This window comes from Lathyrus oleraceus, chromosome 5 (genome assembly GCF_024323335.1).
Source record: "Lathyrus oleraceus cultivar Zhongwan6 chromosome 5, CAAS_Psat_ZW6_1.0, whole genome shotgun sequence".
Lineage (NCBI taxonomy): Eukaryota > Viridiplantae > Streptophyta > Magnoliopsida > Fabales > Fabaceae > Lathyrus > Lathyrus oleraceus.
In genome coordinates, this window is record NC_066583.1 from 8,495,629 (window position 1) to 8,510,488 (window position 14,860).

General features: G+C 35.5%; 2 protein-coding genes across 2 annotated transcripts; one reads left to right on the forward strand and one right to left on the reverse strand.

The window, feature by feature from the left end:
* Window positions 1-714: 714 nt before the first annotated feature.
* LOC127083374 (26S proteasome regulatory subunit 10B homolog A) lies at window positions 715-4,212 on the forward strand. Its single transcript, XM_051023687.1, has 10 exons — window positions 715-945; window positions 1,075-1,194; window positions 2,307-2,443; window positions 2,541-2,702; window positions 2,783-2,869; window positions 2,946-3,032; window positions 3,121-3,258; window positions 3,378-3,569; window positions 3,666-3,764; window positions 3,849-4,212. The coding sequence occupies exons 1-10, from the start codon at window positions 837-839 to the stop codon at window positions 3,921-3,923; spliced, it is 1,206 nt and encodes a 401-aa protein (XP_050879644.1). The 5' UTR covers window positions 715-836; the 3' UTR covers window positions 3,924-4,212.
* A 7,093-nt stretch (window positions 4,213-11,305) lies between these two features.
* On the reverse strand, window positions 11,306-14,713 carry LOC127083375 (bifunctional phosphatase IMPL2, chloroplastic). The gene is made up of 9 exons (XM_051023688.1): window positions 14,325-14,713; window positions 14,169-14,247; window positions 13,384-13,478; window positions 13,247-13,296; window positions 12,818-12,942; window positions 12,567-12,633; window positions 11,999-12,088; window positions 11,737-11,848; window positions 11,306-11,559 (listed from the first exon to the last, which is right to left on the reverse strand). The coding sequence occupies exons 1-9, from the start codon at window positions 14,572-14,574 to the stop codon at window positions 11,492-11,494; spliced, it is 936 nt and encodes a 311-aa protein (XP_050879645.1). The 5' UTR covers window positions 14,575-14,713; the 3' UTR covers window positions 11,306-11,491.
* Between the last annotated feature and the right edge of the window lie 147 nt (window positions 14,714-14,860).

Consider the following 14,860-nt stretch of genomic DNA (forward strand, 5'->3'; position numbering starts at 1 on the left):
ACATAAACCCTAATTTTGGGTCAAGTTCGCAAAGACCTAACTCACTCATTTTTAATTATTTTGAGGTGGGACCAATTGCATTGGAAAATTTGAATTGTCTACTTCAAATGTTATGTTGGACAAAAATTCATATTCCTAAAAGAAACACATGCAATAATACAAAACATTATCGGTCAGATAACAGTTAAAAAACTCAGAAGTCCAACTTCAACTGCCCATAACTTTCTCATAAAAAATCCAAATGATGCAAAATTTATATCCAAATTCATTGTCTTGAAAAGATATACAACTTTCATGTTGGAAGTTTTTTCATTTGAGGCTTTTTTAAGGGAGGCGCCAATTGGATTGGCGCCCCCTCTTAAAAATTACACATAGGCGCCAATTGGATTGGCTAGGGCAGGTGCCCTAGCCAATCCAATTGGCGCCTCCTTGCAATTTTTAAGAGGGGGCGCCAATCCAATTGGCGCCTCCCTCTAAAAGTGGGGTATATTGGGAAATTTTTTGAAAACTGGATTATTTTGGGAATTTCTTCGAAAATGTGGGTTATCTCGGTAAATTTGCCAAAAAAATTCAAACACATATTAAAATTTAACATATAATTCATAGCAAAAATTTTCTATTTCTTTAAAGTTATATCTAATTTAATTTTTTAGCTTTACTTTTTCTTTAATAAATATTTTCAACTTTACTTGCTTAGGCGGCAACCAAAGTTCTGTATATATTCCGTATATATTTATTGGGCAAACACGAAAGTGCAGCAGCGATATCATTTCATTCATTTTAACAACACAAACATCTGAGTTCGGTTTCAGACTTTAACCTAACGTTGGAACAACATGTCGTTAACCGACTCCGATGATGCCGTACGACGTCGTAACAATGCCGTCAAAGATTATCGCAGAAAGCTTCTCAATCACAAGGAACTTGATTCCAGAATTCGATCAGGTGAACACCAAAACCCTAATTATTGTTATTCACATTCTCTTGTTTCGTCGATTTTCAATTATTTTTTACCCTGCAAATTGCCCTTTCTTTGTTGTTTTTCATTGAATTTATGTTATATTGTGTACTCAGTTAGAGACAAATTGCGGAATGCGAAGAAGGATTTCAATAAAACAGAGGATGATTTGAAGTCTTTTCAGAGTGTTGGACAAATTGTTGGCGAGGTTCTCAGACCTCTTGATGATCAACGCAGTAAGATTAATTTATCACACATTGAAGTTTTTTTTTGTGTCTCTTGTTATTATTGAGTAAGTTTAGCGTGTTTGATGATTCGGTTTAATTTAGGAGTTATGTTTGTTAGAATTAGTGGAAATGGGATTGGGGTGGATAGTGTTCCGTCCTAGAACTAGAGTTTGGTGAACGGTGAAGTGGTGAAGTAGAATCTTGGTACGGTGAAGAGGGGGCTGACCTGTGAGATTAACGCTCCAACGCTCAAGTTAGTGAGAGAATGAATAGTTATGTGAGAATGAGAATGAATTTGAATACTTTAGAATGACGCACTTTCTCTCTTATAGCGTGGGTGCGGTTAAAACTCTGATTGATCTGGACGGTGGATGGTGCCTTAGGGGATGTAGATGTAGTTGTTTGCTTTAGGCGAGAGTGGGGGAATACCTGATTGTGTTCGCTTCCTTTGCTTTGCCTCTAGGCTTTTCGCCTTGGGCCTTGTGAGCGGCCCATAACAGATAGGCTTTGATTTTTCTTTTACTACTTGTTGCTTATTAAAAGATGGGAAATCACTTTCAAAACTCACCTTCATGCCATGTGTTGCAAATTACTACTTGAATTCCATTTTCAAACTTCACATGTTTATGATTGTAGCAAACGAGTGCAAAGTGATTTACATTCTAAGCTGTGCTGTCAAGTATCGACTATAGCAATTAGTAGAATCTACCAATTTGCTATTGTTTCGCAGTGGCTATAGTGGGTCTATAGGATTGTAGCGTAGCGGAATGTGAACAAACAACTATTTTCTCAAACCTGCTATTGACAACACTTATTCTAAGGGCTAGCTTGGTTTGAGAATGTTTTCCTGTTTTCATACAAATTTTGGAAAATTTTAGTTTTTCACCTTCACAATATTCACCTGCTCAAACAAGCATAACTTTTATTTATGTGTTTTTGTTTTCCTTTTGTAAACTCTATTATGATTGTCCTTCTCTTAGTCACAAGTTGGTAGATTGGTTAAAGATGTTCATCTAAGCCCTTTTATAAACTCTCTTATGATTGTCCTTCTCTTAGTCACAAATTGGTAGATTGGTTAAAGATGTTCATCTAAGCCGTGCATATTATTTGAATATTTTTAGTGATTGTTAAAGCGAGCAGTGGACCAAGGTATGTTGTGGGCTGTCGTAGTAAGGTGGACAAGGAGAAGCTGGCTTCAGGAACTCGAGTTGTGCTGGATATGACTACACTAACCATTATGCGAATTCTTCCCCGTGAAGTAAATACCCTATCATCTAACCTTGGACGTTTTTTTGTGCTCATGATAACTGCTTTTACAGTCATGTCGTGTTTGTCTTTTAATCACAATTTGACAGGTTGACCCAGTTGTATATAATATGCTACATGAAGACCCTGGAAATGTTAGCTACTCTGCAGTTGGAGGGCTTTCAGATCAGATTCGAGAACTAAGGGAATCAATTGAACTTCCTCTAATGAATCCTGAGCTTTTTCTTAGGGTTGGAATCAAACCACCGAAGGTAAGGATATATTGACAACATTTGTATGACTTACGAAGCTATTTTATTGAAGGAAAAGTAACTGAATTTACTTCTCACAGGGTGTTCTTCTCTATGGACCTCCTGGTACTGGGAAGACATTATTAGCAAGAGCAATTGCCAGCAATATTGAAGCTAACTTCTTGAAGGTTGTATTTTGTTCTTTGTGCTCTGTGCACCAAATACTTGATGTGTCATTTTAATCAAAATTATACTTCATTTCAGGTTGTATCCAGTGCTATAATTGACAAGTATATTGGTGAAAGTTCAAGACTGATTAGGGAAATGTTTGGATATGCTCGTGAGCATCAGGTAGGAAGAACTTTTATTCTTTCAATCTGGTTTTCATTCTAAATATCTACTCAGAATTGATTTTTACTGTTTCTATCATTTTGTTTAGCCTTGCATCATATTCATGGATGAGATTGATGCCATTGGTGGACGGCGTTTCAGTGAAGGAACAAGTGCTGATCGTGAAATTCAAAGAACCCTCATGGAGCTTCTTAACCAGCTAGATGGATTTGATCAGCTTGGAAAGGTGATTTCTCATCCTGTTTATTGTTCTTTAACGTTTGGGAGATCTACATTTACTGGCTTCTTCTTTGCTGCTTCCATAATCTCTATATAAAATAGTGGCTTAACTTGGACTGTATCTAGGTTAAAATTATTATGGCTACAAATAGGCCTGATGTTCTTGACCCTGCCCTTCTTCGCCCGGGTCGACTTGATCGGAAAATTGAGATTCCATTACCAAATGAGCAGTCCAGGATGGAAGTCCTCAAAATCCATGCTGCTGGAATTGCAAAGCATGGTGAAATTGACTATGAAGCAGTTGTTAAGCTTGCTGAGGTACAGTTTGCTGCAGAAGATAAAGGATTACTTATGCTTGTCGAAATATATTTCACCTTCTGTTCCTTATGGTTCTATGTATTTTATTGACTTCAGGGGTTCAATGGTGCTGATCTTCGTAATGTTTGCACTGAAGCTGGGATGGCTGCCATTCGTGCAGAACGTGATTATGTAATTCATGAAGATTTCATGAAGGTACAGTGCTTCCATTTCATAACACTTATTAGGATGCATATCTGAAATTCTTCTTATCATTCTTACATCTTTCTGATCTTCCAGGCCGTCCGCAAATTGACTGAAGCAAAGAAACTGGAAGCAAGCGCTCATTACAATGCGGATTTCGGGAAAGATTAAAGAATATTTTTTGTGGTACACCTCTTTATCTAGCACCATCCAAAGAACTTTTGGAGCAAGTAGTACTCCATTTTCATTGTTTGGTCTCTTCCAGCCATCAAATGACATTCTTCTGCTTTGTAAGCTTGAATAGTTTTTGTTGGATTTGCAGTTCAACTATAGGTTAAGGTTAGATACTTACAGTATCCAAGGTTGGCCTACCACATTTGTAGGTCTTAAGCAAAATATTAAGGGAAGACATTTTTAAATGTGAAGTCCCAAAATGAAATTTATTTATTTTTTGTTGCAAGTTTGAGTGCAATTTATTTGTCTTACAAAATTGATTATGTTAGTTGTTTTGATGAGAAAGGTTTATCCTTCAACATAAAGAACTTGTATTCAAATTTGTTGGAGGTTAGTTATTTGAGTTCTAAAGCAAGGGTTTAGGCCGCAACACCCCTCACAGAATCACGACTTTCAAAATACTTGCATGACATTGTATCTTTCTTTTAGTAAATATTTCAAAGCAAGAGAAGAAATCTATTGTTTATGTATTAACTATCTTTTTTTTGTTGGCACTGTTACTGTCTTAAATGGACGAGCAATTGGGAGGTCATATCAAGGGGGTTTAACAAACATGACTTAGAATTGCTACTTTGAATTGTAAAGAAGCAAGCGGACGTGATTTTGATTAAATTGAATTTTATAAAATTGACTTTGTTAAATTTGAGTTTAAAGAGAAATGATTATACAAAAAGAAGAGAATATATTTAGAGGAATGTTCATCTTGCGCCTTATCTGTATGCATCTAAAATCACTTAATTATGATTCAAACATATTTCGAATATGCATCATAAATTATCTTGAAAAGCATTAACACTGTCTTAACTTTGACTTGTTTGAGACCAACTTATATTTTAGGTTGTGTTTAGGTCATAAATTAGAAAATGCATATATTAATTGATTCAAACACACTACACATAAAAAAAAAGGTTATATAAAACATTTATATTAGATTTAATTATTAGATTTAATTCATATTTAAGTTTGTTAGATATTAGATTTAAATATTAGATTTGATTCATATTTAAGTTTGTTAGATATTAGATTTAAATATTAGATTTGATTCATATTTAAGTTTGTTAGAGGCTTATAAATAGGGTGTCAATCATTGTAACTTTTAATCCTTTTTGTAGCCGTCATTCTCTAATAGAATATTTCCATTCTTTCTTTATTCTACCTTTGCACCAACAATTGGTATCTAGAGCTCCGGTTCAGATTCATTGGGAAACACGGGAAACACGAGTGAACGTGAGGTCTTGTGTGTTTGATTTTGATTCTTAGATTCGTGTTGAATCTTGAACAAAATCTGATCAGAATTTTAATTCTGTGGGTTGGGAAACACTGTGTGAGAAATCTGAGTGTATTGTGCAAGGTAGAAAGATGAACGGAAACGGCAACATGAACACCAAACTTCCAGTATTTGACGGTAAAAACTGGAATCGTTGGATGATCCAAATGCGTGTACTGTTCGGTGCTCAAGATGTTCTAGATCTTGTCACTGATGGTTATGTTCAGGTAGCAGCAGATGCGACAGATGAACAGAAAAACGCGCAGAAGGAAGTAAGGAAGAAGGATCAGAAAGCACTGTTCTTCATTCATCAATGTGTTGATGTAAACGTGTTTGAGAAGATTGCAGATTCAACGACAGCAAAGGCTGCGTGGGACACACTGGTTAGATGTTACGGTGGTGACGCATCAGTGAAGAAGGTGAAGCTTCAGTCCCTAAGAAAGCAATATGAGAATCTCAACATGAAGAATAATGAGAAAGTTTCTGAATACATCTCCAGAGTGATTCTGATCACTAATGAGATGAAAGCGTGTGGAGAAACTCTTTCTGAAGAAACAATCATGGAGAAGGTATTGAGATCCCTTACCTCTCAATTTGATTACATTGTGGTAGCAATAGAACATTCCAAAGATCTGAGCACCATGAGAATTGAAGAGCTGCAGAGCAGTCTAGAAGCGCAAGAGTTGCGTTTGACTGAGAGAACTTCTGAAAGGGAAGTAGAGCAGCAGGCTCTGAAAGCAACTTCTGATAGGAGGTATCAGAAGCAGTCAGAAGCCAGGAGAAGATCTGATGGTGGTCAGAAGTCAGAAAGCTCAACCCCTGATAGACAAAAAAATGCTCAGAAGGGAAAAGAGAAGTATGACAAGAAGAAAATCCAATGTTATTGCTGTAAGAAGTTTGGTCACTTTGCTAGAGACTGTTGGTCAAACAAGGAGAGAAAATCAGAAGAAGCAAATATAGCCAGAAGTTCTGATGACGAATCTGTGCTATTGATGGCCTCTGAATCTGATGATATGGATCTGATAGACTGGTGGTATATGGACACTGGTTGCTCAAATCATCTTACTGGAAACAAGAAATGGCTGGTTGACTTTGACTCTAAAAAGAGGACAAAGATCAGATGTGCTGATGACAAATATCTTAATGCAGAAGATATGGGAAATGTCAGAGTGACTCTGAACAATGGGAAAACAGCATTGATTCAGAACGTGTGGTATGTACCTGGCATCAGAAGCAATCTGATGAGTGTGGGACAATTAATTGAGAAAGGTTTTTCAGTTACCATGAAGGACAATCTTCTGAAGCTGTATGACTGCAATCAGAAGTTGATTATGGAGTCAGAACAGGGAAGGAATAGAACATTCAAGGTGAATGTCAGAACTGCAGACTCAGAATGTCTTAGTGCAACAAGTGCTGAGAAGGAGAGTGAGCTGTGGCACAGAAGATTTGGTCATTTGAATTTCAGAAGCTTAAAACATTTGAATTCAAAGAAGTTGGTACATGGAATTCCTGCAATTAAGAAGCCTGAAAAGTCATGCAAAGTTTGCATGGAAGGAAAACAACCACGATTGCCATTTGCGTCAGAAACTGCTCCAAGAGCAAAACATGCCTTGGGAGTTGTACATTCTGATGTGTGTGGTCCATTTCCAGTAGCATCGATTGGAGGGAATAAATATTTTGTGTTATTTGTTGATGAATTCACAAGAATGACATGGGTATCCCTTATTAAGTTCAAACACGAGGTGTTTGATGAATTCAAGAAGTTCAGAATGAAGGCTGAGAATCAGAGTGGTCAAAAGCTGAAGATTCTTAGAACTGACGGTGAAGGTGAGTATAACTCCAAAGAGTTCCAGAAGTTCTGTGAGGAGAATGGAATTGAGCATGAGGTTACTGCTCCTTATACCCCTCAACACAATGGTCTTGCTGAAAGAAGAAACCGCACTTTGCTTGATATGGTGAGAAGCATGCTAAAGGAGAAGAAGCTTCCTCAGAAGCTCTGGGGAGAAGCTGTTGCCACCGCAACGTATGTACTCAACCGTTGTCCTACGAAGAAGTTGAAGGAAATAGTTCCAATACAGAAGTGGACTGGAGATAAGCAAAGTGTTAGTCATCTGAAGGTGTTTGGTTCTGTTTGCTATAAACATGTTCCAGAAGCCAGAAGACAGAAGCTGGATGATAGAAGCAAAGTGATGATTCTGATAGGGTACCACAGTACAGGTGCATACAAGCTCTATTGTCCAGAAACCAATAAAATTGAATTCAGCAGAGATGTGATTGTGAAGGAATCAGAAGTTTGGAATTGGGATAAGTCTCAATCTGATTATGATGTTAGAACTTCTGAAGAAAGGTCAGAGTTCAGAATTTCTGAAGTTGGAGTAAACTCTGACGTTGATTCTAACTCTGATAGTGATCCAGACTCTGATGTTCCAGACTCTGATGTTTCAGACTCTGATGATCCAGACTCTGATGGTAATCCAAATTCTGGTGGCAATTCAGACTCTGGAAATATGCCAGACCCTGAAGATGGTCAAAGCTCTGGAAGAAGTCAACCATCTGAAGTTAGAAACTCTGAAGTTGAAGACTCTGAACAAGTTCAGAGACCACAAAGAGTCAGAAACATCCCCAGAAGATATGCAGAATTTGACATGCTGCAAGACACTGAAGTAGACTCTGAAGGAGAAGTTATTCAGTGTGCCATGTTAGTAGACTCTGAACCCATAAGTACAGAAGAGGCTCTTAAGCAGAAGCTCTGGCTGAAGGCCATGAAAGAAGAACTTGATGCTATAGAGAGAAACAAGACTGGAAGTTCTGAACAAGAGATAGCCAAGTTCAAGAAAGTTCTGATGAATGAATTCGAAATGACTGATCTAGGCAAAATGACATACTTTCTAGGGATGGAATTCAGATACTCTGAGAAAGGTATTATTTTGCATCAGCTCAAGTATGAATTAGAACTTCTGAAGAGATTTGATCTGAAGAATTGTAAGATTGCTGTTACTGCATGTCAAGCTGTGTGGATTCTGAATCTATTGCAGGATCTGAAGATTAAAGTAAACAAACCTCTGAAGCTGATGATTGACAACAAGTCTGCAAACAATCTTGCCAGAAACCCAGTGTTGCATGGGAGAAGCAAGCACATTGAGACCAAGTATCATTTTCTGAGACATCAAGTTCAGAGGGGAGTGTTAGAAGTTGTACACTGCAGCACTCAGAAGCAGTTGGCAGATGTTCTGACGAAAGCTATCAAGACTGATCAATTTCTCAGATTAAGGGATGGAATTGGTGTTACAAGTTTTGATGGAATATGAATTAAGGGATGGTATTAGATTTAATTATTAGATTTAATTCATATTTAAGTTTGTTAGATATTAGATTTAAATATTAGATTTGATTCATATTTAAGTTTGTTAGATATTAGATTTAAATATTAGATTTGATTCATATTTAAGTTTGTTAGAGGCTTATAAATAGGGTGTCAATCATTGTAACTTTTAATCCTTTTTGTAGCCGTCATTCTCTAATAGAATATTTCCATTCTTTCTTTATTCTACCTTTGCACCAACAATTTATTCGAAAACATGTTAAACCAGTTATCATCAGGCTGTTTTCAAATCCAAAATCTTTCTTATGTGGTTTATGGATTTTAAACATGGATGCTCCTGTAAAAAAATATCACCATCCGTCGCAATTAAATTAATTAAAAATAAATGTAATGCAAAAGTAAATAAATATACCTCTCCTTCTCAGACATGTCTAGTAACATGATCTCCATAGAGATAAAATAAGGAGGTGTCTAATGACCTTCTAGATAAGTATCTATAGGGGCATCCGTATCACCAGTGGGTTCTTCCTGATTGGCCTCAGAGGCTTAAAGGGTGTCTTTATGGAGATGCCTTAGAAATAAATGTATGAAATAGGCGACTACAAAGAGTGGAACCAGACGGCTGTGAACCTCGACCTTGTGAACCATTAGACGAGATAACTTCGACTTGTGGCCACGTCCCTAACCCTCTCACGTTATACAAATGCGTGTTGGGACACTCAGTCAAGCTTAAGTTTGTCCTGGTTGTTTTCAGTCATTGCATCTATAATAAAACCATAAAATCACAACAAAATGCAAGAAAAATATAGTCAGACAAATACCGGAGTACATCTTCGAAAACAGTACAAAGAAAATTCACAGATGTATCTCCGGATGAACTCGCGATTCTCAGCAATGGAAGAAACCCCATTGATGCCCTAAACTCCAACCAAATGAGAATACATGTCTATATCAACTACTTATTTGGAAATAAAATGATCTATGTTACCTAAAACGTTATCCTAAACTCAAAAAAAGAAATAAAATGAGAAACTTACCAAATTAAAGTCGTGGATGAGAAGCTTGAATGCAGTGAGTGACTTTGCAACACATGAAGTAGAATGGAGTGAGTGAACTTGAAGAATCTTGTAGAAACTTGATAAAATGGGGTTTGTAAGTGACTTTGCAGCAAAAGAACTCAAATGGAATTTTTTTAGTGTTTGCAGAAAATGAAGGAGGGAGAGAGAATGATATAGCACAAGTATATGAAATAAACGCGTCAGGAGATGACATCTCCGAAAAATCACTGAATTTTGAATTATGATTTTTACGGGGATGCATCTCCGTATCCATCCTAATGTTGATACGAAGTTGCATCTCCAGATTAAATTTTAACAAAATAAGGGTGACTTGGTAATTTGGGGTGATAAGTGTGTTAAAAGATTGTGTTCTGAGATTAATCTCCGAAATCTAGAAGCAACTGTGACTTTTCACGTAGGTGGGAGGACACTATAGAGAGCAATTCATTATTTTTATGATAGAATGTTTTTACTCAATATCAGTTGTGGATGAAAATACATGTCTATACCAACTATCTATTCGGAAAGTACTACTATCTAATGCATCTCAAGCGATCTATGTTACCTAAAATATCATTCAAAACTCAAAAATGAAATGAAATGATTAACTTATCAAATTAGAATTATGGATGAGAAGCTTGAATGCCGTGAGTGACTTTGCAACCAATGAAGTAGAATGGAGTGAATGAACTTGAAGAATCTTGTAGAAGCTTAATCAAATGGAGTTTGTAAATGACTTTGCAGCAAAAGAACTTAAATGAGATTTTCTAGTGTTTGTAGAAAATAAAGGAGGAAGAGAAAAGGGTCTAGCACAAGAATATGAAATAAATGTGTTCGGAGATGCATCTTCAAAAAATCACTGAATTTTGAATTATGATTTTTACGAAAATGCATTTTTAGATTCACCCTAATACTAATACGAAGATGCATCTCCGAATTAAATTTTAACAAATTAATGGTAATTCAGCAATTTGGGATGACGAGTGTGTAAATAAATTTATTTCCAGATATGCATCTCCGAAATCTAGAGACAACTGAGCCTTTTTCCCTTGGATGGTGGGAGAGCACCCATGGAGTCTAGAGAACAATTCCTTATTTTTATGATAAGAATGTTTTTACTCAATATTTGGGGTAAAATTTTAGAGGGTTGCTCATTGCACTTAGTATTACTCTAAAACATTGTGAAAATTCTGAAAATAGCTCACTTACATTGTTCAAATGCATCACATATTAGTAGAAATGCACAAATAACACTATTTGAGTTTTAAAATCCAAGCACACCACATCTTTTCAGAGAATTCAAATTCACCTAACTAAAGGTTTGAGAGTAATATTAAACACATTAATCACCTTTTATCACTTCTAGTCGATATAATGGTGATAATCTTTTTTCAAAGAAACTTTGAAGTGTTGGAATGATAATTAAAGTTTTGAAATTCTTAAGAACAACTAAAATATGTCTGGCCTACCATATCTAACAAATGTTTAAGTTCTTAAAATGTCCCAATTATTTATTTGCTTCACATTTCAAAATTTTCTATTCAATATAATTTGTTTCTAGGAACATATTTTTATTCTTTCATAACAAACATGGTTACATTTATTCTGACTACTCACCCTTCCTTAGATGGTACATCTCAGACTTAATAATTTTTAGTGATATGAACAGCAGTTCAATAAAAATTTCTGATATGTCTGAGTTAAAATAATGTTCACAGTGCCTGGCAACACCATTTGAACTTTGATAAATAGATACCTAGCAACGGTATCATAATATGCGTCTTTACAAACATCTAAACTAGGAATTGGCTTCTAAAGAAGATTACAGACTTGAACTGTACTCTGGTTAGCATCCATACTACCATTTTAATGAATCTAGAGCTTGTTGGTGAATCTGTTTGTCACCGGCCGCTACAACATTAAAACCTGTAACAGGAAATTCGTTAAGACAACAATGGAACCAAAGAAAGCAAAATCCATGTTTTTTTTAATGACCAAAATCCATATGTTCTATTCTGTATTATTATCTCTGTCAAATACTACCTAAGAATGGATTAGAAATCAGGCAAGACTTTAAAGGAGAGATGTTGAATGAGAATTTACTTGTTGCGATTGAAAGTGGAGAAGCTTCCCAACGGAGTTGGTGTCCTTTCCAATCAGTTATGACACCTCCAGAGCCTTCAATAACAGGTATCAATGCAAGAAAATCGTATGGCTGTAAAACACAAAAGTTCGCCCAAGGAAGATGTTCAGATAATGAGAAAATAACAACTCATATGGTTTTAATCATCTGAGTTTTTCTCTGAATGGATCACAAAATTCTTAAATGAAAGCAAGCAACAAAAGATTGGACAATAGTGAATACCTTCAGACCGGACTCAACAACAAGATCCACAAAGCCAGAAGACAAAAGAGCATATGCATAGCAGTCACAACCGTATAATGGAATTTTAACCTGAAGAGTGCAAAAGATAGAATAACTGAATGACGATAATAAATCTAGATGTATCTTTTGGAAAAGAAAATTGTATATTGTCATTACTGTCAGAAGCAGTCATCATTCATAGAATTGTTCACAGCGTAGACATAAATAAGAACAAGGCTAACGGTAGTGCAATACTGTAAGCTGATAGGGTTAGAAATTTACATAGTGCTTAGGATTAAGAAATCACTTGACTAGGAAAGGTGGAGTCAGCAATACACTACAATGATAGATAGACTGAATTGATAACATTAGTTGATTCAAATGTGAATTCTGCTTGTTTTAGAAACAAGACATGTGTCATAAATGCGTACAAATTTAACTAGTATTCTATTTATGAAAAACATACCGTCTCAACTCAAAGCAAATATATGATAGACATATTTTATCCATTTATGATGTTATGTGCACTATCCTTATGTTTACAATTTGGTAAAGAAATGCAACAGACCTTGTCTCTAACTCGGATAAATGCCTCTTCTGCATCTCCACTAAAAAGATGCGGGCTTGTAGTGTACCTGGGTTGCGAATAAATTAAATTAAATTAGCTACTGGAAAAAATTGTGAAATCCATGGCAACCATGTCAAAAGCAGCCGTTGATGAAACAAATGTCAAGTTTTCTAGAAAATTCTTGTTATCCATCTTCCACTTAAGAACTGTTGATAATAAAAGTTTGCACAGGAAAAAGAAGAAAAGCATACAAGTATGCTTGAGAAAGGTCTGCACAAGTGCGTGTGGACACTTCTTGTCCGTTGAGAGTAGTTTTCTTTCCAGTTATCCCAATCCATCTTTCTTTTAACACAGGTTGATCAATTATGCCAAGGATCTGATGAAAAAAGGAAACAAAACTTAAAACATAAAGTTTACTACTCAATTAACTGAAAAGATAACAAGACTGTTTACAATTTGTAGTTCATTTTAATAACGTCCCCAGTTTGTCTACTTAGTTAACAGATTAGATTGAAAAGCCTGTGATTTGTTCAAAATATTAAAGAAATCAAGATGATTGACTATCCTGTTTTTCTTCACTCTTCAATAAGACAAATTCAATAACTTCAAAATAAAATAAATATGACAGTGTCAAATTCTACATAGGCATTGAAGTGGTAAGAGATGTGATAATGACTTACTGGTGTGCCATTTTGCAAAAGAGCAATGAGAGTACCAAATAAGGGTTTCCCTGAAATGGATACAAAATAAGAAGAGTCAGAAAAATGTAAATTTGAGTACAGAGTGATCCAGTATTAATGAGGTTACAGAAATATACCAGTGATAAAACTCTTAGTTCCATCAATGGGATCTAATACCCAAACATAATCAGCACTGTTTTGTTTACACCTCCACCCCTTTTCCTCTCCATAACTGCAATTTATTCAGTGTAAAATCCAGGCTCAGCGCTTGAGTAATTTTAAGTACATAATCTACAATCCGGTTTTAAGTTATGGTTTCCAAGTTATTACTTCCAAATTCCAAGTCAATGTCAACAAAATGAAGAACACGAGAGTTTCCAATCTAAAATTCTGTCTAACAACTTAATATTTGCAGCTATTAGCATAAACACTTGTCATTTATAAACACCGAAGATAAGCTATTTTCATAACCAAAAATAAAATAAATTTAAACTGTTTTCATATAAGCTATAAGCCATTTTCATAAGTTACTATGGAAATTTTATGAAAACAAGCTGAAAACAACTAATGAAATTGTCATAAGTTCTCCCATAAGATCAATTAAATCAAGCTAAAAACAACCCTAAATGTCTTTTTAGATCGACTTATTTGAGTTTATCTACTAACAAATGTTTTGTGAGTCTGTTTGAGAGAATTTATGAAAATGACTTATGACATTGTTAGTAAGTTGTTTTCAGCTTATTTTCATAAGTTCTCCGAGATAGTTTTTGAAAACAGTTGATAGCTTACACCAACAAAATTGAACTTTATTTATCCAAATTTCAATGTAAATGCAAAGGCTCAACATAAATTGATCCCAATTTCTTGTTCTTCAGTTCAGAACTGAAGGAGAACTATAAAAGAAGTAGGGGAAAAGAGTTACACAGCATGAGAAGGGAAATTGTCAAGTATGACTGAAACCATAGCTTCCTCCGCGGATTGATCAGCAATGGTGACAGGACCTGCGCGAGTGAATCAAAAAATTATTATAACAATCATGAAAGTGAAACATTGAAGAAATCGTGAGTAAATTACTTACTGAGATCCTGTTTGTGAATAATGTCGATTTTTTTTCTGAAATATTTACGGATAACATCTCCGGCGGCGTCGGCGGCTTTGTTGGCGACATTGGCGAAGTGAGTGAGTTGGTGAGGAGACGAAGAGGAAGCCATGGCTCTGAGTCTGAGTCTGGAAGATGACGGAGAGGCCAATTTGTTTGGTTGGAGTTGGAGACGGGAGGTAGTATTAGGAATTTGAGAGTGAAGAAGATGGCACTGCGATAGCAACATTTCAGTTCAGTTGCGGCGGAAGCTACGGCGGCCGCTAAATCAATTTCCCTATTTTTTATGGATTCTGATACCGGAGTAGAGAACCACTGAGTAGAGTACACACCACCGGTAAATAATTATTGATTGAGAAAAAAAAATTACCTTAACTAAATTTTTTGGATTAAATTAGAGTAACTTTAAATAAAATTATACTCGATGGCTTTTCTTAAATGTTATTTTTAAATTTTTTATGCATATCAAAAAATTTAATCTTTATTATTATTTTTTAAATAATAATTTTTTTTTA

What these genes read in the sequence shown, in the direction of transcription:
- LOC127083375 (XM_051023688.1), bottom strand. Translation starts at nt 14,574, where the DNA reads ATGTTGCTATCGCAGTGCCATCTTCTTCACTCTCAAATTCCTAATACT. An exon ending in TTGTTGAGTCCGGTCTGAAG is followed by an intron (nt 11,849 to 11,998) that starts GTATTCACTATT and finishes TGTGTTTTACAG; the next exon opens with CCATACGATTTTCTTGCATT. An exon ending in TCCACTTTCAATCGCAACAA is followed by an intron (nt 11,560 to 11,736) that starts GTAAATTCTCAT and finishes TTCCTGTTACAG; the next exon opens with GTTTTAATGTTGTAGCGGCC.
- LOC127083374 (XM_051023687.1), top strand. Translation starts at nt 837, where the DNA reads ATGTCGTTAACCGACTCCGATGATGCCGTACGACGTCGTAACAATGCC. An exon ending in GATATGCTCGTGAGCATCAG is followed by an intron (nt 3,033 to 3,120) that starts GTAGGAAGAACT and finishes CATTTTGTTTAG; the next exon opens with CCTTGCATCATATTCATGGA. An exon ending in TTCATGAAGATTTCATGAAG is followed by an intron (nt 3,765 to 3,848) that starts GTACAGTGCTTC and finishes CTGATCTTCCAG; the next exon opens with GCCGTCCGCAAATTGACTGA.